Genomic DNA, 22,942 nt, shown 5'->3' with positions numbered 1-22,942 from the left:
GACATAAACAGTCACACCAGACACTATAAACTTTAGTCTCTCTCTCTTGCAGAGATACAATAGTGGGTCTTTCCTCTACAACCGTTTGAGAACTATCCCACCGCTGCCACCAAAAAATGTAACAGACGCTCCAACTATCTGTTAACCAAACTTTATTCTTAATCAACACGAGACTCAACTGAGCTCCAAAACCAACTAACAAAAACAAAACTAACTCACAACTAACTAACAACACACTTATATAGATATTATAAATGTCCAGAAGGTTCTATAACATACAAGAATACTTTACATGATTGTTCTAGAATATACTTGAATAAACACATAATATATAATTACAATAGTACACAGAGAGTTCCGGATCCATCTAGAAACAACTTCTTACAAGTGAATATATGTTATTATTATTACTTGAAGCTGTTGAAGCACTTGCTTGTTGACAAGACGGTATCACTCACTGTTACTGCTGAAGGAAATAACTTTCCTATTGTATTAGAATGTAAATAAGTAAAGTTAGTCTGGCAAGCCAGACTAAAGTAAAGTGTATACATAGAATTACCATATTTCATTATTATATCACTAGCTAAAGACACTGCTTCATTTGATTTTATTAGAATGCTTGTCAGAGTACATAAATTGTTATGATTTTCAGCTACAGCACTTAATATTAGTAACATTGGATCTCCTACCAATGAATAACCACAACTCTTCACTTCTGCTAATGTATCCTTAAATATCAATCCCTCTGTATGTAAGAGATCAACTGATTCCTCAGTAAGAACAACTTGAGCTAGTCTACCAATATAACACTGTAATATCTCACTAACAGGATCTGCCACTAATAAAAATATAAACAAAGTGCAACGATAATAACATTATTACTTGTTTTGCAAATATCAATGCCAATAGATTTTACATCCATTTCTCTAAGAGCATTAGCCAGTGTCTTCCAGATAATAGGACCAACAGTGGTGACATTATCATCAGCTTTAGTCAACCACTTGGTTAAACACTCCATCAGGCAGCGTGAAGGATTGCCTCTATGAGCTGACTCAATAGCTTCCAGTGTAGGATGAAGTAGACCAAGATTCAATCCAAATTCAAACCATCTTGCATCAGGGAATTTGTAATGCTTCAAGACTTGTAAAACAAACTTTAACTTACTAATGTCTGTACACGACGAAAATATTAGTGCTTTATCAATAATCAGCTGACTCACCTAATGGGAAATGTGATGGTTTTGAAGCCATTAACCAGTTAGTTTAAGTATTGTATACAAGGCAAAAGAGAGAAGTAAAAGCCTCAGCAAAGCAGAGCACAGAAAATTCAAAATTCTAAATAAAAGGGCCGGTCTCGTTTACCCTCTCCCACCATAGATGAAGTAAATGATATTTACTCTAATATCTATGCTCCCACCAACTCTAATATCTATGCCACCATAAATCATAGAACAATAATTGTTGCTTACATTATTGCTAGTCTAATAAAATTATTGCTAGCTAGTTCCACACACCCATGAACTTTTAGTCTTTTATTGGAAAAAATATTTCCCTTTATCTCATAATTCTGTCTCTTTCCTTCTTTCAATGTCTTCTAGCTCCTCTCACACCTCTTTCTCTTTCTTTCTCACCGCTCCCTCATTTTCCCTCTCTTTCTCTTCCCTCTCCATCTCATATTCTAAATTCTTTTTCTCTAGCCTTTAATTTTGTCTTCCTCTCTGTTCCCCTTTTCTTCCCTGTCTCCGGTATCCCTCAAATTTCAATCCTTCTCTTTTTCTCTCAGATAACAGATTACATACCACGTGGTGCTATTGTAGTGAATGAAGGAGCTAATGCAATGGACATTGGTAGGACTGTTGCTCGGACTGTTGTTAAAACATTCTACCCAAGACACAGGTAATCATGAATACATGTACATCACACAAATGACGCAATAGTACAAACATTGGTTCAGTTCAAGTTGTTTTATAGTGTCAACAATAAAGGATGCTATAATGTAGCAGTCAAGAAAGGCTTGCATTAAAAAATAATATCACTTGAATTAGCAATTAGAATATTGTTACAGGGTGGGCCTGTGCCCTTTTGGCACCCCTTAAAACCACCAGTGACTATAGTACAAGTACATGTGATGTGAGATATTAAAAATTTCTGCATTAGGTGAAGCCAATAATGAGGAATTCTGGCACTGTGTAGTTAGCATTTTTGGAGCTGTTGAACTTAAACAATTTTGGTAGCCATGGCACACAAATTTGCCGAATTAAAAACTGCTGATTGCTATAAGTTTTAGCAATTCATTAAACTTAGTTATACTGTACAATTGATGCATGTACATGTACATGTACATGCATGCTAAGACATCTTAATTGGTTTGAAACATGTATATTATATTCCTATCTTATTTCCATTTAGGTTAGATGCAGGTACTATGGGTACTGGTACTTGGTTTGCCATAGCAGCTGCTCTATATACTATGAGTTTAAACAAATTTAAAGAACAAGTAAATACATGAGCTTGTTTTCTGAAATGCGTACATTCAACTTAAATTGTATACTGTATTGATTATTATTCTGTTTTTTTACAGACTCCAGTTTATTGTATATTCAAGGTGATAGTGCCTTTGGATTCTCAGGAATGGAATTAGAGACTGCATAAAAGTAGTATGTAGCAAGTACTTTTGTACAGGAATCAACAAGGGCTAAATTCAGCTGATGGGCATGAAAACATAATGTACATGTGATATATGCTGTGCATGATGTATGTACTTATATAATGATTGCAATTATTTTTGTTCTTTTTATTTTATAGGCATAAGCTTTCAATAGTTTCTAAAATAATGATAAATGAATGATTCCTACAAAAGCAATATGATGAAGTACATGTATATAATGAAGAATGATGACCCTTTTATCAAGTGAGACAGAGTGGGAAGATAAAATTAACACAATCATAGTATTTTTTGTAGCAAATATTTTTAACTTTATGTGTTTCTGACTTAAACTTTTTGATTTATGGACAATTTTTTAAATGGCCCATTTTTGAAAGCTATAGCCCATGGTTTTTTTACTGGCTCCAAAATCATCCAACAATTTTTATTAATTTTTTTTGATAAAAAAATTGATAATCTTATGCTGTGTGGAAAGTTTGAGGTGATTCCAACTCAACCTTTTCAAGTTACATGTACATGCGTATGAGCATTCTTAAAAACAACCAATTTTTGAAAAATACTCGAGGCTATAGCCCATGATTTTTTCCAAAAATGGCTTTGGAATCACCCCCTTTTATTGATATATATTAATGCCCTTATGCTGTGTAGAAAGTTTGAGCTGATTATGACTTGGTTTAGCAGCCAAAATACCCTGATGCTTATTGCTACTGGAGAGGAGAAGGGGTGAGAAAGAGTATGAAAGTGATATTGCTTTTTTTGTTATTGTCCCACTCCTACTTCTCTCCTTCATTCTTCCTTGTATGGAACATTTTGGTGGTAAAGGATATATTGCCAGTACTCCTCAGGAATATAATAAAATTGATCAATGAAGGAAGAGTAGTACTACCAGTCATTGTTAATGTATTAGTCTTCCCCGTCCCAGACAAAAGAACAAAAAGTATGTAGAATCAATACTGTACATCACCGGAATTATATTTGACATATTAAGATTATATATGAATGTCAAACTTTGGATCTACTACTTTTTGAAGAGTGTTTGATGCATAATAAGGACATTTTCAGTTATGAGCTTATTAAATGAACCAAGCTATAGCTAATAATAGTTCTAATGTGGTTGATACTGCTGAGTATAGTGCAGCATTGATTACATTTATTGTGTTAATTTACAATATGAGTTTAACTGGCTCTCTAAGTCAAAGCTGTGACAATTAAAAGATTAAGATTTAGACAAGATTTCTTATTTTATTGACTTACATGCTTATGATAATCAAGTTTTAATATATATAGTAGTTTCAAAGGGATACAATACTGTAGTACATGATACAGCTTGTTGTGTTGTATTGTGTATAAAGTATTATATGATACATGTATATGTACTTGTACAGGTTATTTTGAAGTGCTTTCAAATTATTAAATAAATTGAGCTTTATTAATCGTGCACATCTCTATAGTAGCTATAATGAAACTGACTTACGTTTCTAATAACGAATCTCTCATATCAGTGACAATGGCTGATTGTGGTGCATCAGTTAGCTTACACACACTCTCAATGACAGATAACTCAGTACTAGTTGTATCCAATCCACAGAAAGCACTCCAGTCATGAACAACCATACCAGCACCTATGACACACTATTTCTATTAACAGTAACAGCCTATAATGAGACACCAAGTTGAATACCTAAGGTACATAGTGTAAAGTACATTCAAATACTACATTCAATGGATGCTCATGAATCATGGAATTTGTAATAGTGACAAGACTTGATCTTCGTCTTGAATGAGCTTTTTAAAAATATAAACTAGCAAAGTATGGGTAAATGCACCTTGTAGCATTGAATGTAACTTTGTATAGCTTTACACTAATTATTTCAAGGCTAGATACATGTGTTAAAATCATCAGAAATGTAAATTTAAGCACTGTACAACTAATAGAGTTGGATACCAAAATTTGCAAATTTAAATAAAAGCAAAAGTGAAATTTTTCACCTTCCTATTATCTAAATGTATATTTGTATCATCGAAAGTCAAAGTATTATTTGAATACTAAAAGAAGCAATAAGTGTTCAAAGTGCATGCATTACCTGTGAAGCAGCACGCCATATACATGTACATGTACATGCCAGCTTCTGAATAAACTGATCAAAATGAAAAATGAATATCTGCATACTGTAACAAATAGATTGCCAAACTAGTGACAAAATACAATTGCCCATACCTACAGCCAGATCTTTTGAATAGACTTCCTACTACAGAGCATTCAAATACAATGGCTCATTGTGTGCACACTAAAACTGAGGCTGTGATAATATCTGTACCAACGTCTAACTCGCATTTTTAGGAGAGAGAATAAGAGTCAGTGTGTTGATTTTTTTCACTATTGGTAACATGAACGTTGGACTAATCTTATGTGGAACTTTGCTGTTCTGTGCTAAAGTTACTTTGGCTATTAATTGTGATGTCTCTGAAAAGTATGACTGTGGTGAGCAAAAATGTTCAAAATGTCACAAATAAACTACATACAATAACATGAATTAATAGGTTTTGCTGGAATAAATGAAACTGGTTGTACAACTAGAGACTGCTGTTGGAAACCAGACGTATGTTATTGATTAATTTATCATGTATATCTGTATTTGCAATGAATGAAAAATGACAATACCAACAAATTATATAATGTTGCAGTCTAGTTCAAAGGATCCTTGGTGCTATCAGACAGATGTTTCTACTACTGGCACCTGCAGACCTGATTTGGAAAAAACAGATTGTGGTACTATAGCATCAAAATAAAATTATGCACCAGCTATCATAATTATTTTTGCTAATAGGATATCTTGGAATACAAGAGAAGGAATGCATAGATCGTAAATGCTGCTGGCTTGAGAAACAAGTAATAATGTAAACAAGAGTTGTTTTGATCATTTCTTAGGGAGACATATATTGCTTTAAAAAGTCATCAGCTCAAAGTGCATGCATTGATGTTAAAGATAAAATTGACTGTGGTAAGTAATACTACCATACAAAGCAAGAAAGAATATTGAATGCAATAGGTCATGTTGGCATTACTGAAGATGAATGCACAAAGAAAGACTGCTGCTATAAGGAAAAAGTAACTTACATGTACATGTACATGTGCTTAACTAAACTTGTTCCACATTGTAGGAAAATGAGCCTTGGTGCTTCTACAAGTCTGGTGTTACACCAAGCAAGAGCCCAAGCGCAAGTCCATCTGCAGCAGATATTATATATAATTATAACTAGCCAATTAATTAAACTTTGCCTTTATGGCTAACTTTGCTGAGTACTTAAAAAAGTTTACACTAGTAGCATACGTGTACATGTATTCATAGATAGCAGAGGAGGAAAAGGGAAGTGCTACCACCCCATAATATTAAAAGAAAAGTTCGAGTGTTATGTAAACAATAAACTAACAGGCATAATTATTAGTGTAGAATGTTTTGAGAGGCATAATTACATGTAGGAATACAAAAAGGTGATTTTGTACATAAAAATTTTATATGCAAGGTCAATATAAGTAAATTAATTAATTAATAGAGTCCAGGGCTGGAACCAAGTACCGTATAGCTAGAAAATTTGGTGGAGTAAAACTTTGGCGAATTGAGGTCCATTTGCCAAATTTTTAGTCTCCAATTTGATAAGGCTCCATAGAAGCATACACAGAGTTAAAATTTAGCAAAAATTTTAACCTCCAAACCTCTTTTAGAGTTAATTCGCAAAATTTTAACACTTCAAATTTTCTAGCTATACGGTATATACAAAAATTATAGAAGTAGTTACACAAGATACTTATAGTGTAGCATTTTAGCATAAACACAAGTGTCATGTACAGAAGTACCAGAATAAGTACAATTTATGCAATTTCATTAGCTAATTAAATTAATATACATGTAATAATAATGTTAGATTTGATTGAAGTCATGAATTACATGAAGTAATGTATAGACTCAAGTTTAAGCATAACTACAAGCACTTTACTAAAACTACATGTATACTCTATGTTACCAAAAATCAGGTAAATTTCAAGAATTATAAATACAGAATGGAAAATTTAGGTGTTCATATGTTGCTTATTTTTCCTACAATATAAATTAGTGAAAAGTAAATTTTAGTAATTCAAAATTTAGTATGCCTTGTTACTATTATACAAAAATTACCTTCATTCAAAATATGGTCAGAACTTAAGTAAAGTACAAGTATTGGGAAGTGCCCCAGAGAGGTAGAGTAACTGTGGACTTAAGTACAAGCATCAATGTACCAATGCATATAACTCAATCAAAAAATAAAATTAATTATAACATTGCAGTCTGCCAAAAATATTACAAACTTTGCTACATAAATGGTATAATCATAGTTGAAGTGTATGAAGAGTGAATGTTGCTGACACATTTCAACAAGTTTTAAAATTACCACAACTATTGAAACGTTCTATTAGATATGTGGGGTTTCACACAAGCAATGCAATTAATTCAACGTAGTACAGCAGACAATCAGCAAAGTTACTTTACAGGTAGGTCTGACATGATTGACTATTATTTACTGTATGGCTGACAGTAGCAAACTCCAGCACAGGCTGGAAGTCTTTTTGTTCTTCATGTCAAATGGGAGGTGCAATCCTAGAAAATGCACCACTGGCTATGAGCCTGATAGTGACCTCATTGCATGCATAGCAGGTTTCTTATTTAAGTTCTCTCTACCTTATAATGCTTCCAACAAACTCATTCGATTGTATTACCATGTTATCTTGTTATTAGAACACTCCTAACTTTGTCACTTTGTCGAATGTGGAACTGGGAAGGATCCATAATAAAGACTCTCTCACACATACATGTACATGTAGCCCACCACCTATACCAACTCTTTGTACACTTTATGTGTTTGCATGTGCACATGTACATGTAATTTAGTGTTTGTACATGTATGTCTGTTATAATCATTGTCCTAGATGTATACATGTATGTATGGTACAATTATTTCACCTTCTGGGCTCCTGGTCATACTCACTTGGCACTAGTTCAAACATACAGTACAGAGATTTTGTTAAGCCAAATAGGCACACAATTGGCCCAATGCAGTTTGCTACTGGCTCACAATTACTAAGTCATCAGCCCAATTTGATAAAGAAATTCACCAAAATGCAAATTCTACTAGTGTACATGAGCAAATTTGAACCAAAATCCCTATTACTGTTCATTATGTATGTTGAATTCATTATTAATTCATCGTTTCAAATAAGATCATTAATCAATCTTAAATAATAATTATTAAACAAAAAACATAAAACATTCAACACATAAGTGTCACTGAATATTGTTACAAAAAGATTTACATGTACAAAAATGTGACATGCAATGTCAATAACAAAAAACCCACTAATAACAATTTTTATCATAACTGTATGTTCATTAAATTTTGGTGGCTGTTGACAGATTTACTCTTTGCCTTTACGAAACACTAAAATAAAAAAAATAATAAATTAGTCAGAACCCAGAAACCATTTTGAAATGAACAAACAAATGGGATCCAATATTAAAATAAGTGTGCTAACACATGAGATTAACACAATAAGAATATTTCTACACAACATTTAGTAAGTCTATATGTGCTTGTCTTATACTGTACATATTACATGATTAATAAAAGAAGAAAATTACAAGGAAATAAGAACTAAGAGAGATACATGTACATGTATTAATCAATATGGTCAAACACATAATAGTTGCATGTACGTGTACAGTACATGTAGTTATCATGCATGAAATCCTACAAGGGACACATCAGATCTACATGTATAATGCTCCTCCTAGTTATAGTCAAAGCAAAATGAATGACACTTAATTTTATATAAGTAATCTGCATTGGTCTCGATGAAAATCAAACCAATCCACTCCTCAAAAATGACAACAAATAGAGGAGCAAAATTAAAAATCTCTACAGTTACACTATAAATTCAGTTGCTTTCTACTTGGAAAATGGAATGTGTCAAATTTTTTTTGCTCACATCAGAAATATAAAAAAAGGATAATCATTGCTAAGGGCCTCATATCATTATGACTATGTAACCCAGTTGAAAAGGAAAATGGTGGCCATTTGTCTCTTAATTTTGACATATCTAAACAACTTTCTAGCTCTAAATCAGTTAGTTACATGATTGAAGTGGATGTACATGTATGTACAACATACAGATTCTATAATAGCAAATGAAACTGACTCACGTTTCTAGTAATGACTCTCTCATATCAGTGACAATAGCTGATTGAGGTGCATCAGTTAACTTAAACACACTCTCAATGACAGATAACTCAGTACTAGTTGTATCCAATCCACAGAAAGCACTCCAGTCATTAACAACCATACCAGCACCTATGACATCACTACCTCTATTAACAGTACCAGCCTATAATGAGAGACAAAGTTGAATACATAATGTGTGTTGTGTACATGTACAGTAGATCTACTGTATAGGGGTTACATTTCACTGGAAATAAATTTCACGTTTTCATTAAATTCGTGAAATTAAATTCCACAAAAAGGTGTGGCACATTAGGGGCTACAGAAGGTAAGATTTGCAAATATTCATGTCAACAAATGGCAAATCTGAACAAATTTACAAAATTTTATACCAACAAAACCCATATATGGTATGTCATTGAATGGAATATAAACTTACCACTAATGGAACTTGTAATAATGATGAAAGCTCATCTTGGTCTTGGATTTTAGTCTTTGGATGAACCTTTAAAAAATAATTAAGCATTTGCACATTGTAGCATCGAGTAGTGAGTACATGCACATTGTGTAACACTAAATTAGACCCTCTCCATATCATTATACAAGTACATAATGTACATGTAGATGAACATGTATACGTACTTGAGGTTATTCGTGTATAGTCATTTAAAATAATTATTGCAAGGCCAAATACACATGTACATGTACATGTACTTTTTAAAAGTCAAAATGAAATTTCACTTTCACAAGTTACATTGTACTTGATGTACTGTACAAATGATAAAGCATGTTGGAAATGGAAATTTGACTTATGCAAATCAAAAGCAGTGAATTGTCGTGTTTGAAGCTACATGTACGTACATGTAGCATAAATTACAATAAAAGTCAAAAATATTACAACTGTACAAGAATTTGTGAGTTGATTAAGTACATGTATAAAAGAAGCAACTAAATGTATATTTACTGTCAGAGGCAGTACATACTGTACATGCACCTACATGTACATGTAACTGTGAGCCAGCTTCTGATAGATATAGATCTACATGTACATGTACCTTCCAAAGTTAAAAACGTGTACAAGTTGTAACAAATACAATGTACTGTATGTGGAGATTGCCAAACTAGTGACAAAATACAACTGGCCAAACCTTCAGCCAGATTTTTTCACTATACTTCCTACTACAGAGCACTCAATAACAATGGCTTATTGTTGTTTACATGACAACGGAGGTAGTGATAATACCTGTACTGACATCTATTTCGCATTTTCAGGAGGGAGAACAAATTCAAAGCTAGTCAGCGAGAACCTAATAACTTTTTCAGGGAGCATTCACTAACACTATTGGCAACATGAAAGTTGGACTAATCTTATCTGGGATTTTTCTGCTCTGTGCTAAAGTTACTTTGGCTATTAATTGTGATGTTTCTGAAAAGAATGACTGTGGTAAGTGAAAATTGTATGAAATCCCACATATGCAAGCATATATGTACGTATTATCATTTGTAAACAGGTTTTCTTGGAATAAATGAAACCGGTTGTGCAAACAGAGACTGTTGTTGGAGACCAGATGTATGTTATTGATCAATTTATTGTTATCATACATGAACATTCATATCTGTACTTGCAATGAATTTTCATGACAATACCAACAAGCAGCCAATAATAAGTATATAATGTTGCAGGCTAGCTTAAAGGATCCTTGGTGCTACCAGACAGATGTTTCTAATACTGGCAACTGCAGACCTGACTTGGAAAAAACAGATTGTGGTACTGTAGCATCAAAATAAAAGATGAAACAATAGCTACTATTATTTTTGCTTAGGATATCTTGGAATTCAAGAGAATGAATGCATAGATCGTAAATGTTGCTGGCTTGAAGAAGAAGTAATAATGTAAACAAGACTTGTTTTGACTCTTTCCTAGGGAGACCCACACTGCTTTAAAAAGTCATCAGCTCAAAGTGCATGCATTGATGTTAAAGATAAAATTGACTGTGGTAAGTAATAACTACTACAAGGCAAAAAAATATTTCATTCAAAATGATAGGCTCTTATGGCACTACTGAAGAAGAATGCATAGAAAAAGGCTGTTGCTGGAAGGAAAAGGTCACTTACATGCACATGCATAGTTGCATACATTCATCCATCCCCATTATAGGAAAATGAGCCTTGGTGCTTCTTTAAGTCTGGTGTTATACCAAGCAAGAGCCCAAGTCCAAGCCCAAGTGAAAGCCGAAGCTCAAGTCGAAGTCCAAGTCAAAGTCGAATCCCAAGTCCAAGTCCAAGTCGAAGCCCAAGTCAAAGTCGAAGCCCAAGTCCAAGTCGAAGCCCAAGTCAAAGTCAAAGTCAAAGCCCAAGTCCAAGTCGAAGCCCAAGTCCAAGTCGCAGCACAAGTCAATGTCCAAGTCAAAGCCCAAGTCCAAGTCGAAGCCCAAGTCAAAGTCCATCTGCACATATAATAGTTTAACTTGTATTCATTAGTGGCTACCAAGGATGAATGGCCTTAAATACAACTTAGTTCTATAACTTAAGTATACCTTACATGTAACTATATAACTTAACTGTTGGCCTTAATACAATGCATAAAAATAGAAGAGACATAACTATGTAGCAGACCTGGGGTCAATTACAAAAGTTCAATTACAATTATGCATTCAATTACACTCCTTTTATAAAAACAGACTCAATTACAATTACAATTACACCATGATAGTGTAATTTCAATTACATTTTCAATTACAATTACAATTTGATGTACATGTATTGTAACAACATAAGTTATTTTGGTACTTTACAGTATCGAAAACACCCAAAGATACCAAAGTACATAAAGAACATTTCTTTGTGCATCTGTACATTCTGTAGTTAGGTAACTCAAATATATTTGAAACTTCAATTACATAAGCTGAAGTTCAATTACAATTACAATTATGTAATTGTAATTGTAATTGACCCTTCAATTACAATTACAACTGTAATTGACCCCAGGTCTGCTATGTAGTATGTACAATTTACATGTACAAAAAGTTGGTAAAACTAATAGTGCATGCATTTACAAATGTACAGTACCTACATGTACATGTAAAGCTTTGAACCAACAGGTACTACAGTACATGCACATGATAACTTACAAGTCCTCCTCTGTTACTAAATGCACAGTACGTCCCAACCAGTACATTTGATGCCACTGTTTGTCGAAAAACTTCAACTTTAAGAACATCAGTTAATATCTCTTCAGTTTCCTGTAAATAAGAAAAACATAAAAAGTTTTGCTTGCTATGCTCCCTATCTACATGTACTCTAAATCTATAATTACTGTATTTCCTTAGAGGTTTGAGACAGACATCATACATTTACACGTAAGACATTAAGAGTCAGGAATAATCTAAGAATAATAATGACTTGTCTCTAAATGACTCAGGATCATCTTAATAGGTTGCTTCATACTAGTTAGTGTTGCCACACCACTTTGCATGGTGAGTGGAGACAATAGCATACTGTATACCATCCGAAAGTTAAATTTTGTATTAGAATTAATTAATAATACATGTAGACTAGTGTACTTCAATTGATAAATGCACTCTCACACATGCTTCATATCTGACCACAAATACATGTACATTTATAAATGTTAATTTAGGAAAAAAATTTGATAGGGAAAAATGTTACATTAATCATTCGATAAAGCTTACACTAGAACAATGAAGAATTGGAGATGAATAAAATACATGTGTATTGTAGTTGCTACCATAGTTAAACGTCAAAATATACAGTACATGTACGTCCTCGATTATCAAAAACACCTATGTGCACCTTTATTGGAAGATATGTTCATATAGCTGAAACAATCTTAATAAGAAAAATACAGCGCAGAGTACAGCAGACCAACCTGTCCTATACTTTTTTAACGAATAAATGTACATGACTTTTCTTTCTCTAACTTGTAGAGCATCTAAGGCTTCTCTTTGATGGTCTTCCTCTTGGTTAAGCTCTTTGCTGCAGTAGCCATTTTAATCAGTTATTAATAAATTAACTAGTCTGAGCATGCACATTAGAGACAGCCATGCATTCGGTAAACGAAGGTTTGGATAAAAGAGGCACAGATAATCGAGCAGAGGCGTATTTAGGGGGGGGGGCTGAGGGGGCTTGAGCACCCCCCTCAGGGCTGGGCTCAGAAAAAATTACTGAAGTCCTGGACTCTTGCATCACTACCAAGCCTCTTAACAAAGTTATCTAGCCCCCTTATCATGATTTCAGCAGTTTCCAGTGCTTTAAGGAGCAATCAGAAGTACCAGTAACATAGCAGTATGCTTGAAATGATCTTGGCCCCACCCATAATTGACGAAAATGCAGGAAAAGGCCGTTTTACCGCCGTAAAAGTGGGTGTGGCCAAAATCACAGCGCGCTTCGCGCGCCCTCAGCACCCCTCTTCTCCAAGTCCTAGATACGCCCCTGTTGAGGACGTACTGTACTTAGTAATGCCAAATTCTAGCTTATACTGTATAATAGAATATATGAATCAAACAGGATTTCCCACAAAATTTCAGTACAGTGCTCATGCAGCCTCTTGTCAGTAGATTGTCAAGTTGCTCAAATATTGAGCCAAAACCCATCAAGAAAAAGGTTTTCCATTTAAATTTTTTCCTGATACATACATGTATGGCACTGGTCAGCAAGAAGTTGACACGTTTTGCATTTGAGTTGAGTTTACTATAGTTCACCGTTTTCATAGCAATATACTAGTTGTAAACTAACAATACATGTATATCCATGCTCAAATGTTACCATAACCTCTGGCAAAAAAACGTAACTTGTGTAAATTCAAACATAATGTGGTTGACTATCTATGTATTGTCACATTTTATTTTGTTCACTAAATGAGTTTAGTCTTCATACAGTGATCGTTCGTTTGTCAAAATATTGCTGGCTAGTGTTGTACATGTAAGCATGTTTTTATGTTGCCTATCAATGTTGAGCTCATTCCAATCAAATTTGGATTCTTAAAAATAAATTTTAAAAGTTGCTCAAAAACTAGACCAAGACCAAAGGCAAATTTAATCAAAATGGCTAAAAAAGAATTCTCCATTTTACTGACACATATACATGTCCTTATGAGCTGTGTATCAACTTTGAGCTCATTCCAATCAAATCTGAATTTTTATTGAATTTTTGAAGTTGCTTCAAATGCCAAGTGCTTATTACTTGTTAGTTCATGAAGCATGCTGTTTACAAGTAGTTCACTTAGCATGCTCTATTATGGGAAACCCTGGGATCAAATAGGATATTAGTCACAGAAGTACAATGTAAAATTAAAAAATCCTTTAAACCCAGGGAAGGGCAACTTAAATAAGATCAAAATGTGGTTTCCAATGTTGAATATCCTAGTTGACCCAAAGGTACATGTACATGTGTAAAAGAAAATGGTACATGTACATCCCTATACTGCATAAATGGTGTACATGTACACGTACAATGTTCACATCCTTACTCTGTCTAAGTCAGGGTGTACCAAAGCAACATAGTCATTACACGATACAACATTGCCAAGAGCTGACAGCCTCTCCTCAACTCTCTGTATCTTAACACTGTCAGGTAATGAATTACGCAAATGTTGTAATTCCTATAAATAAAATGATAATTACATGTAAAGGCACAATTTATAATAGTTTTACTTGATCTGTTGTTGTATTAGGCACTAATAAGCCATTTCTATTACCTGTCAAATAAGAGAACAAATAATATGTAATTAACATAAATTTACATGTACATTTACATGAACACACTGAAGTAAAGACAGCATGTCTTATGAAGGAATGAATTATGTCTTAAGACATACATTTACATGTATGTAACAATTAAAAAAGGCAATTTTGTGAATTTTTCTTTCTGCTGTACAAGAACACAGGCAATATTGCACATGTACTTTAGTGTACAATAGAAGACAAAATAAATTTCATCATGCATGTATATAAACTACAGGTACATGTAATGATTCAAAAAGCAGGTCATATTGTGCAAATACATGTACAATTCACTCAAAATTCTTCAAAAATATCATGACAACAAATAAAGCAATTTCTTACCTACACATACTCTACCAACAATTCTACATCCACCAATAGAAGCATGTACTACTGGGATTGAATCAGACAGCTCACCTTCAAACACACTAAAGGAAAAATTGTTTATCATACCAATAATCAGTAACATGCACGTATAGTGCAATTATACAAGCAATACTAATATCGAAATTTTTATACATGTAGCTATAAATCATATTTCCATCTTCAGTTCTAAGGCATAATAGCATCTACATGCATAAAACATTGCTGCCCACTGAGCAATAAATACATTATATAAAATGGGTAGTACAGCCTAGTACATGTACATGTACATGCATAACAAAAGATGGCAAATGGAACTGGACCACACAAAATGTACATGTGCACTAAACTTAACATTTTGCATTAAAAGTAAACTGCAAAAATAAAACAAAGTAGTGTGTGTCATGAAGGAGAGAATAACAAGTAAGGATTAATGATAAAAATAATCACAGAACCAAAAATTAGTAAAAACGCATAATATTAAGTGGGCATAACATAATTTAGTAAATTTACACTATAGATAATAGAGTTTCATCTACATGTAGAAATAAAAATAAAAAAATACATGCACATGTACAATTAAAAATAGTAGTATAGCACAATAGTCATACATTTGTATAGTATAGTCGTATAGTCGTACTTTAAGGCCACTATTATTTGCGAGTACTAATTTTTTGCGTTTTTTGTAAGTGGCTTTAAAATCGCAAAAATTAGTACTCACATTTATTAATAATTTATGTTTATTAATAGTTATTAATTGAAAAAATGAGCAAAATTGCAAAAGATTAGTACACGTTAAATCAATACCATTAACAAATGGCAAAAATTTGTCTACTTAAAAATAAGTGGCTTTAAGGTATATTACTCAAGTACTTTGAAAAGTACTTAAGTAAAATCCAAGTACATTTAAAAAATACTTAAGTAAGTACAAGTACATGATAGCTTTTAACAAAAGTGCTTAAGTAAACAGTACTTAAAAGACTTACAAGTACATCAAGTACATCAAGTACATAGACCAATACTTAAGTATAAGTACAATGTAGAAGTACATTGGTAAAACTTTAAAAGACTTGAGTATAAGTACCAATGTACTTCACCCCAACCCTGACATGTACATGTACATATGGACCAGATATGCTTTGCTAAAAATCAAAGTAATATCATACAGTAAATCTATCACACAAAATGGTGGATTGTTAATGTTACTGATCACTCACTACCTTTGATCTTTGATCATGAGGCCTTCTTGCTTTTTAGAATGCGGGTGGATTATACCATTAATATAAAAGAGTCACATAATAAAGACAGCACCGGAAGAGGCATGGCACACATTTAGATTTGTGTTGGGATTATCGTTTAGTTTGTATTTAGCCACACCAATTTTGCAGTGCCATCTTCAATAAATTATTCCCCAGGAAACGAGAAAATAGCATTGGTAAGTGGCAACTAAGGTATATGACATTATTTAGGCAGCTACTTAAAATAATTCATAGGTATACATGTAGTGCAAACCTGTAAAAATTCTGAGAGCCTCCAATAGCCACAAGACAGTAAGCATTAGTCAACATGGAGAACACTCCAACTTCGTTATTTCCTTCAAACTGAACTCGTACTGCCATAATTTCTTGTCACACGACACGATGATAAAAATTGAGTATTTGATAAAGCTATCCCCAGTCCTAAACAAATCGTTTCCTGCTGGGATGAGATCTTTTACAAGATGCTGATTACATGTGTTTCATGGCTAATGGCTGAAATGGCGCAATATTAATTAATATTCATGATTCATTAATAAAAAAACGTCATTGATCAATAATTACGTCATTATTACATCACAAGAACAGAATTAAGGAATCTATTTTTAGAGCAGGATGCAACAAATCCAACAATGCCAATCGTTGTCACTCATAGCGCTCACTCCGCTCAGTGCTTGCCCCGGGCCCATTAATGACATGCATGTAAACACAAGTCTTGTTTAAGGACACTACTGCATGAAATGTAAATATAGAATCCAATTATAATTATTATTATTAAAGTGTGAGACTTCATTATCATAAGGTGCCAGAATATAGTTAAAGATAAAAAAATTTAAAATTTCAAAAGATAAAATTTAAACTGAGATAAATATTAAAGATTAAAAAATTGAAAAATAAAATAAAGATTTCCTGTGTTTTACTTCGATGAAAAGTCATTCAGAAACCAGTCAATTTCTTTACCTTTGTCTCTTAGTCCCATTCCCATAGTAAGGTCATTTCGTAAAGGCCAAATTTGTGGTGTAGGAATTTTAAGAAATGGATTTTTTTCCTTTTCTACACCAAAAGTCTCATCATAGTCTCTCTTTACTCGAAACTGTGGTCCTTTATCTTCATGTGTTAAAAATTCCCAAATTACTTGTAACCATGAGTGGTGTTGTGGAAGTGGATCATAAAACTCAGCTGCAATTCTTTTCACTTCAGGAAGCCTAGAGCCAGGAATGTAAGGAAAGTCATGATGCTCCATGTGGTATCCAACATTAAATGTGAGATAATTCCAAACACCATAGTAAGAATACGTTTCGTAACCTCTGTCAAACATGTAATGCTCTGCAATGAAGTGGGCAGCCATTGGATGCAGCCCCATGCATAAAAATGTGCCACATATTAAGTACATGAGTCCTTTGATGCCACAAAAATAATATATGAATACATCAAACAGTATCTGAATCACTGCATTGAGAATCTCAAGTTTCGTTGGTGGTTTGGGACGCACAACAAATGGCCGAAATGCATAAAAAAGGGGCTGCAAGAAAAGCCAGAGTATTTTGAGTGGAATATTACTAAAGAACAAGCCCTCAAATTTAGTTGGAAGGTCTGTATCATAGTAATCCACAGCTAAATATCTGTGATGTTCAACATGATATTTCTTGAAAGAAATAGACATTGGCACTCCAATAGGCAAATTGGCCCAAATGCCAAAGAGTCGGTTAGAAAGGGGATAATAATTTCCAAACACAACATTATGTGATATATCATGGATAGCTAGTGTCAACGAATGATTAATAACACCACCAAGAACATAAGACAGGAATACTACCAATGGCCATGAAAGAGAGGAAATGCAGAAACAGGAGACAATTTGAAATAGTACCAGAAGAGAAACAATGTATTTCAAGTGTGAATCAGGTCCCATAAGCTTTTTGATTTCCGGATACTTTTCTATAGACAGAAGTTTGTAATTTATACTAGTACTAGACTATTATGATGATAGTACATGCCGGGTTACACTCATGGACTAATGAAAATAATGCAAAAGTACCATTACGATACAGAATCTAGTCAAAGTTACAGAACAGCATTACAGACTTAAAATTATAGTAATAATAACAATAATGATTTTTCAACTGTAAAACATAATTTACAATAACGAAAGTTACAGTATCAGTGTGAACAGTTAAAGCCCGAATTGCCTTACCTAATATAATCTTTCTCCTAGCAACGTGAGGCTGCTGTGTGTAAACCCACTGGAAAGTTTTCTTAGAGATTTGGTCATTTTCCATCACTACTAAAGCAAATTGTTCTCAGGGCTCGCTGAGTCAAAAGCTAGCAAGTACAACTTTGTGAGTTGCTTGGTATGTTAATGATGAAACTTTGAAGGTGCGCGGGCGCGGTCTTATTATTATTATTATTAAAAGCAATTAAGTAACACAATTATACTACATGCGTCTTTGATGCAACAGTACAATGTCAAGTTATTAGAGCATATAAACAGGTAATCTGTCATAATTTTAATTCCTTTACCACACTACATTTCTATGTAATAATCCTTTATGGCTTCACTTCCATGCAATTTTCTATCCTCCAGTGTATACTGAAGGGTACATAAGCAACCAGTGCCAATAATTATTCAGCCCATAAATATCACCAAAATAACAATGAATTTCACAGCTTCACAAAAACAGGGCTATGCAATGGTACATGAATAATAATAAATAAAATAATCAATAATAATAACAATAATAATCTAATTTTCCTTCTTTATTTCTTTTAACTTATTTTTAACTTGTTTTGCCCTGTTTGTTGATAGTGATGATAATGATGATAATAATAATAATAATAATAATAATAATAATAATAATAATAATAATAATAATAATAATAATAATAATGCCTAAAAAGTCATTACAGATACTCAAGTTGAAGTGATGAACCATTAGGGTAATTTGTTTCTACTAAATCGCCAATTTTAGCACTCATTGACAGTTGATCACTAGCAGAATTCAACAGTACTAACTTCTAATGGATAGATAGGACAGTCTGTGCATTAAAATCAAGCCATATTATTAGCAGTACCTTAGCTCCAACTTTGTCATTATTATTTTGTAGTTTGAATTTTACTGAAATACTATCCACTACTTTTCCCACACTCCATTCCTGTAAGTCATAAATAATAATTTATGACAAAATGTACAAAAATAAGAAAAATTAGGCATTTAATGGCACTAGCCAATACATGAATGTACAGTACATGCATATATCCAACACTTAAGCTGGGTTTATAATTGGCATGACCTATTTCTTCAACATGCAGTAATCATGTCATATAGTAATTATTAGGACAACTATCACATGAATGTAAATGCTTCCTCAATTCTTTATCAAAATATCGTCAAAATTTAGTAATAGTATTAACATCATTGCAATTGTGATTTGTAAGTGCTCTATAACACAGAGGACAAATATTTTATTTTTACATTATGTTACAACTTACACAGCAATATGGCAAATATTCTGAACCCAGCTTAAGACTTCCACTAAATGCGCCATCACACAATCTCATTTCAGAAAAAACAAACTGACCTTTGATAAAAGCACTGGATAGTTTTTCTTTCCATATTCCTTTGGTAATGTTATTTCATAAAATACTTTCTCAGACTAAAAGAGATATGAGATAAGAGAATTTGCACAACTACCAAGCGAATACATACATGCATATTACATGTAAATGTACTTCAATTTCTGTGAGTTTAACACAACTGAGTTTCATACTACATGTACATCTCCAAATTTTTGTGGTCAAAAAATTACATGAAGTCTTAATTAACGATCACAAATCAGAAAAATGATCACCATTTAACAGCTGCAAGTGTTGATTGATTCATCTAAATTACATTGAAATTTGTGAATCAGAAGCATAACTATTTGACTACAAAATATGAAGCTATTGGTATTACAATAATAATTGTAGTACATGCATGTGATTGTAGCCATTAGCAGATAAAATTTTTTGGTCAAACTTTCATTCTTTTCGCTTTCCAACTCCAAAATGAAAATACTAAGTCCACAAATATAAAAAAAGCTCAAATTAAATAAATGGGCAAGGTTGTGCCACAAAACAGAAATAAAACCCATAAAAAAGTGGAAACCCACTATGCAATAACAGAAGTTATGGCTTTATAAATTATATTATTGCTTGAGATAATGTAATTAAAACTAAAGGTACTGCACCCAAGTTTTCATTGTCAATAAAGTTGGGCTGAGAAGCATTTTTTAGTTAACTAAAACCAAAAATACATTTATTATGATCCATTTGCTTTAGTCAACTAAATGCACATGTACATGTTATACATGTACATGTAAATACAATTGTCAAATAAATAACTACATGTCACTACTACAAACATTATTATAAACATCTAATTTAGCGTCATTTTCACAAAGGATAGAAAATTATTCGAAGATCATCATAACTAAACTGTCTACACTGGAACCAGAAAAATTATTGTCTGAGAGTAACCACTGGACATTGAAATTACTTAAAGAAACTAATACTTTACTGTAGTTGTGTGTTATTTTAGAGCTTTTAGCAAGAGCATTAAATTGCAAATGGAATCATAATTATGTTGAAAATGTTTTCAAAAAAACTACTTGCACACCACAAAAGTACTTACGTAAACATCAGTAAGAATGAGGATGATTCAGAGGCCTATAAATGCAACATCACTATTACTTCCTTTTTATGGGGCTTCAGGCTACACTGTGACTCATTTGTGGTCAAATCAGCATAGCTTATTATGGACTCTTGATGCCATTTACAGAGTAATTAGTTTCATGATCAAATAATTTATCACACTAAAATATGTATTGACAATAAAGTAAACAACAGTGCAATAAACGTGTTACTACTATCCTTTTGATGTTGCAATGCATGTGTAGATTCACATACATGTACAAGTATAACAATGGAAAGCTATCTAGACTTAAATATGGAGTTCAGTGAAACAAAAGACAAAAAATTCTAAAAGTCAAGTAATAATGCCGAGGAAAAAATTTAGAGGCAATTCCAAAAATGAATAAGAACATAAATTTCTTTGGCAAGTTAGCATTTCAAGAAATAAGGCTACAAAACTACAAGGCAATATCCCATGCCTATTATGTGCTATCATGACCACATATAGAATTCCTATCATCATGAGCAGTCAAATATCACGGCTTGATCAAATTCGCTATGAACTGTTTACTCTGATGCAATTCATATTTTGTATGCATACAAGTAATACAATCAATAACTACAAACATTAGCATAATTAAAATTTTTAAAAATATTAATAAAAAGAAAAATTAATAACCAGTCAGTAAAGACATGTACATGTACATGTATGTTCTACACAGGTGTAACTAATCACTATTGATTAAGCTACATGTACAAAATCACACAATAATTAACAGCATTAGATATACAAACCCAAGCCCTCATATCAGCTAACAATAATTCTGGCTAGCACTTTAGCATATTTTCCAATGACATACAATGTACAATTACTTACTACATTGTACATGTACACGTACAATGATATATAAATTATATATACATGTATATACATGTACATAAACGTACAAGGATGCAGTACTAACATCAGGTATTCCAGTAGATGCCAAAGGCATTGCTTTTTGTTTGAGTTTCATCAGAGCTACTTTAGCTGAAAGAGTAACTGAGGCTGGACCTTTAATGAGGAATTACAAACACATGCACGGTCTCAACAATTGCTAACCTTGTGGTTTCCTTTGAAATAATGAAGAGGAGGTAGAGGAGGAAGAGGAATGGTGGATACTCTGTGGTTTTGACTTGATCAATAGTGAACTACAATTATGCTCAACAGGATTACGGTGACTATAATAAAGTTATAAAAGCCATTGTATACAATTTCCATAAAAAATCAAAATATAAAATCCATAACTCCTGCATGTACCTACTTCAAACAGTACACATTTCCACAATCTTTGCACACTACTTCTACAATAGAATCAGTGTGATGACAATGAGGAAGACTACAAGATACAGTAAGCTTTGGTGCTTTACTGATGCCACACACCTACTAATAATGCAGTGAATCAAATACATAATTTTTGATTGATAATAAAAATTGGACGTATTCATACGCAAAATTTTTATATACTTCTGCTGGTGATGATGTAGAAATGGAGATACAATTATGAGTTTCAGAACTTCTGTGATCTGAGCTAAACAAAAAGTTTAAATACCATAAAGTGAGTTTAAAATGCTAGTACTATTGATTGCAAATAAATCATTACTCAATTGCAAATATTAACATAATATCCTAAAATCACAATTAAAATATTTCAAATCAACTTTAAGGTACATGTATCCAACTAAAATCGTACCAAAATATTTTCTTACATCCGTCACAGACAAAAGGGAGGAAGTCTATACAAGAAAAAAAGAATACTTTTTATTTTTGCTGTTACTAACCTAGTTTTCTACAAGAAGAAACAGAGCAATGACTTCCAATGTCCATTTTCATTGGCAATGGGCGGGGAGTCGGGGACAAAGTACATACAACCACACCCATCAAAACGAAATTCGATTTAATTCATCATGCTGATAAGCTGAAACAATGCATTGAATGCAAAGTAACATTATTGCTCAAG

At 32.9% G+C, this 22,942-nt stretch overlaps 6 protein-coding genes across 7 annotated transcripts; 2 read left to right on the top strand and 4 right to left on the bottom strand.

Moving 5' to 3' along the window:
- Nucleotides 1–421: 421 nt before the first annotated feature.
- Nucleotides 422–1,250, bottom strand: LOC109583970 (uncharacterized). Its single transcript, XM_019999514.1, has 4 exons — nucleotides 1,220–1,250; nucleotides 883–1,170; nucleotides 714–838; nucleotides 422–484 (listed from the first exon to the last, which is right to left on the bottom strand). The coding sequence occupies exons 1-4, from the start codon at nucleotides 1,248–1,250 to the stop codon at nucleotides 461–463; spliced, it is 468 nt and encodes a 155-aa protein (XP_019855073.1). The 3' UTR covers nucleotides 422–460.
- Nucleotides 1,251–4,992: 3,742 nt separating this feature from the next.
- LOC105313632 (integumentary mucin C.1-like) lies at nucleotides 4,993–5,995 on the top strand. Its single transcript, XM_011407215.2, has 7 exons — nucleotides 4,993–5,146; nucleotides 5,206–5,264; nucleotides 5,350–5,434; nucleotides 5,493–5,554; nucleotides 5,594–5,666; nucleotides 5,715–5,773; nucleotides 5,827–5,995. The coding sequence occupies exons 1-7, from the start codon at nucleotides 5,053–5,055 to the stop codon at nucleotides 5,923–5,925; spliced, it is 531 nt and encodes a 176-aa protein (XP_011405517.1). The 5' UTR covers nucleotides 4,993–5,052; the 3' UTR covers nucleotides 5,926–5,995.
- Nucleotides 5,996–7,900: 1,905 nt separating this feature from the next.
- LOC100633774 (eukaryotic translation initiation factor 6-like) lies at nucleotides 7,901–16,787 on the bottom strand. Its single transcript, XM_003388357.3, has 8 exons — nucleotides 16,530–16,787; nucleotides 14,997–15,082; nucleotides 14,586–14,629; nucleotides 14,402–14,533; nucleotides 12,045–12,155; nucleotides 9,353–9,418; nucleotides 8,898–9,079; nucleotides 7,901–8,136 (listed from the first exon to the last, which is right to left on the bottom strand). Exons 1-8 carry the CDS (start codon nucleotides 16,634–16,636, stop codon nucleotides 8,127–8,129), a joined length of 738 nt encoding a protein of 245 aa, XP_003388405.1. The 5' UTR covers nucleotides 16,637–16,787; the 3' UTR covers nucleotides 7,901–8,126.
- Nucleotides 9,425–11,507, top strand: LOC109583975 (putative uncharacterized protein DDB_G0290521). The gene is made up of 7 exons (XM_019999524.1): nucleotides 9,425–10,357; nucleotides 10,425–10,483; nucleotides 10,597–10,681; nucleotides 10,737–10,798; nucleotides 10,838–10,910; nucleotides 10,961–11,019; nucleotides 11,072–11,507. Exons 1-7 carry the CDS (start codon nucleotides 10,264–10,266, stop codon nucleotides 11,378–11,380), a joined length of 741 nt encoding a protein of 246 aa, XP_019855083.1. The 5' UTR covers nucleotides 9,425–10,263; the 3' UTR covers nucleotides 11,381–11,507.
- A 399-nt stretch (nucleotides 16,788–17,186) lies between the features above and the next one.
- LOC100633266 (sphingolipid delta(4)-desaturase DES1-like) lies at nucleotides 17,187–18,604 on the bottom strand. Its single transcript, XM_003388353.2, has 2 exons — nucleotides 18,468–18,604; nucleotides 17,187–18,211 (listed from the first exon to the last, which is right to left on the bottom strand). The coding sequence occupies exons 1-2, from the start codon at nucleotides 18,550–18,552 to the stop codon at nucleotides 17,190–17,192; spliced, it is 1,107 nt and encodes a 368-aa protein (XP_003388401.1). The 5' UTR covers nucleotides 18,553–18,604; the 3' UTR covers nucleotides 17,187–17,189.
- A 294-nt stretch (nucleotides 18,605–18,898) lies between these two features.
- LOC105313633 (AN1-type zinc finger protein 1-like) lies at nucleotides 18,899–22,884 on the bottom strand. 2 transcript variants are annotated; one of them, XM_019999521.1, is made up of 9 exons: nucleotides 22,764–22,884; nucleotides 22,676–22,718; nucleotides 22,450–22,513; nucleotides 22,247–22,365; nucleotides 22,045–22,163; nucleotides 21,908–21,996; nucleotides 19,853–19,927; nucleotides 19,346–19,426; nucleotides 18,899–19,288 (listed from the first exon to the last, which is right to left on the bottom strand). In XM_019999521.1, exons 1-9 carry the CDS (start codon nucleotides 22,861–22,863, stop codon nucleotides 19,175–19,177), a joined length of 804 nt encoding a protein of 267 aa, XP_019855080.1. In that variant the 5' UTR covers nucleotides 22,864–22,884; the 3' UTR covers nucleotides 18,899–19,174. The 2 variants fall into 2 exon arrangements, with proteins under 2 accessions (XP_019855080.1, XP_019855081.1); XM_019999522.1 differs by lacking the exon at nucleotides 18,899–19,288 and adding an exon at nucleotides 19,764–19,806 and having other exon boundaries at nucleotides 19,348–19,426.
- Nucleotides 22,885–22,942: the final 58 nt, after the last annotated feature.

The sequence above is a fragment of the Amphimedon queenslandica genome, unplaced genomic scaffold (assembly GCF_000090795.2).
Source record: "Amphimedon queenslandica unplaced genomic scaffold, v1.1 AMPQUscaffold_13260, whole genome shotgun sequence".
Lineage (NCBI taxonomy): Eukaryota > Metazoa > Porifera > Demospongiae > Haplosclerida > Niphatidae > Amphimedon > Amphimedon queenslandica.
The sequence above is the reverse complement of the archived record's forward strand: the minus strand, read 5'-3'. Positions and strand labels throughout refer to the sequence as shown.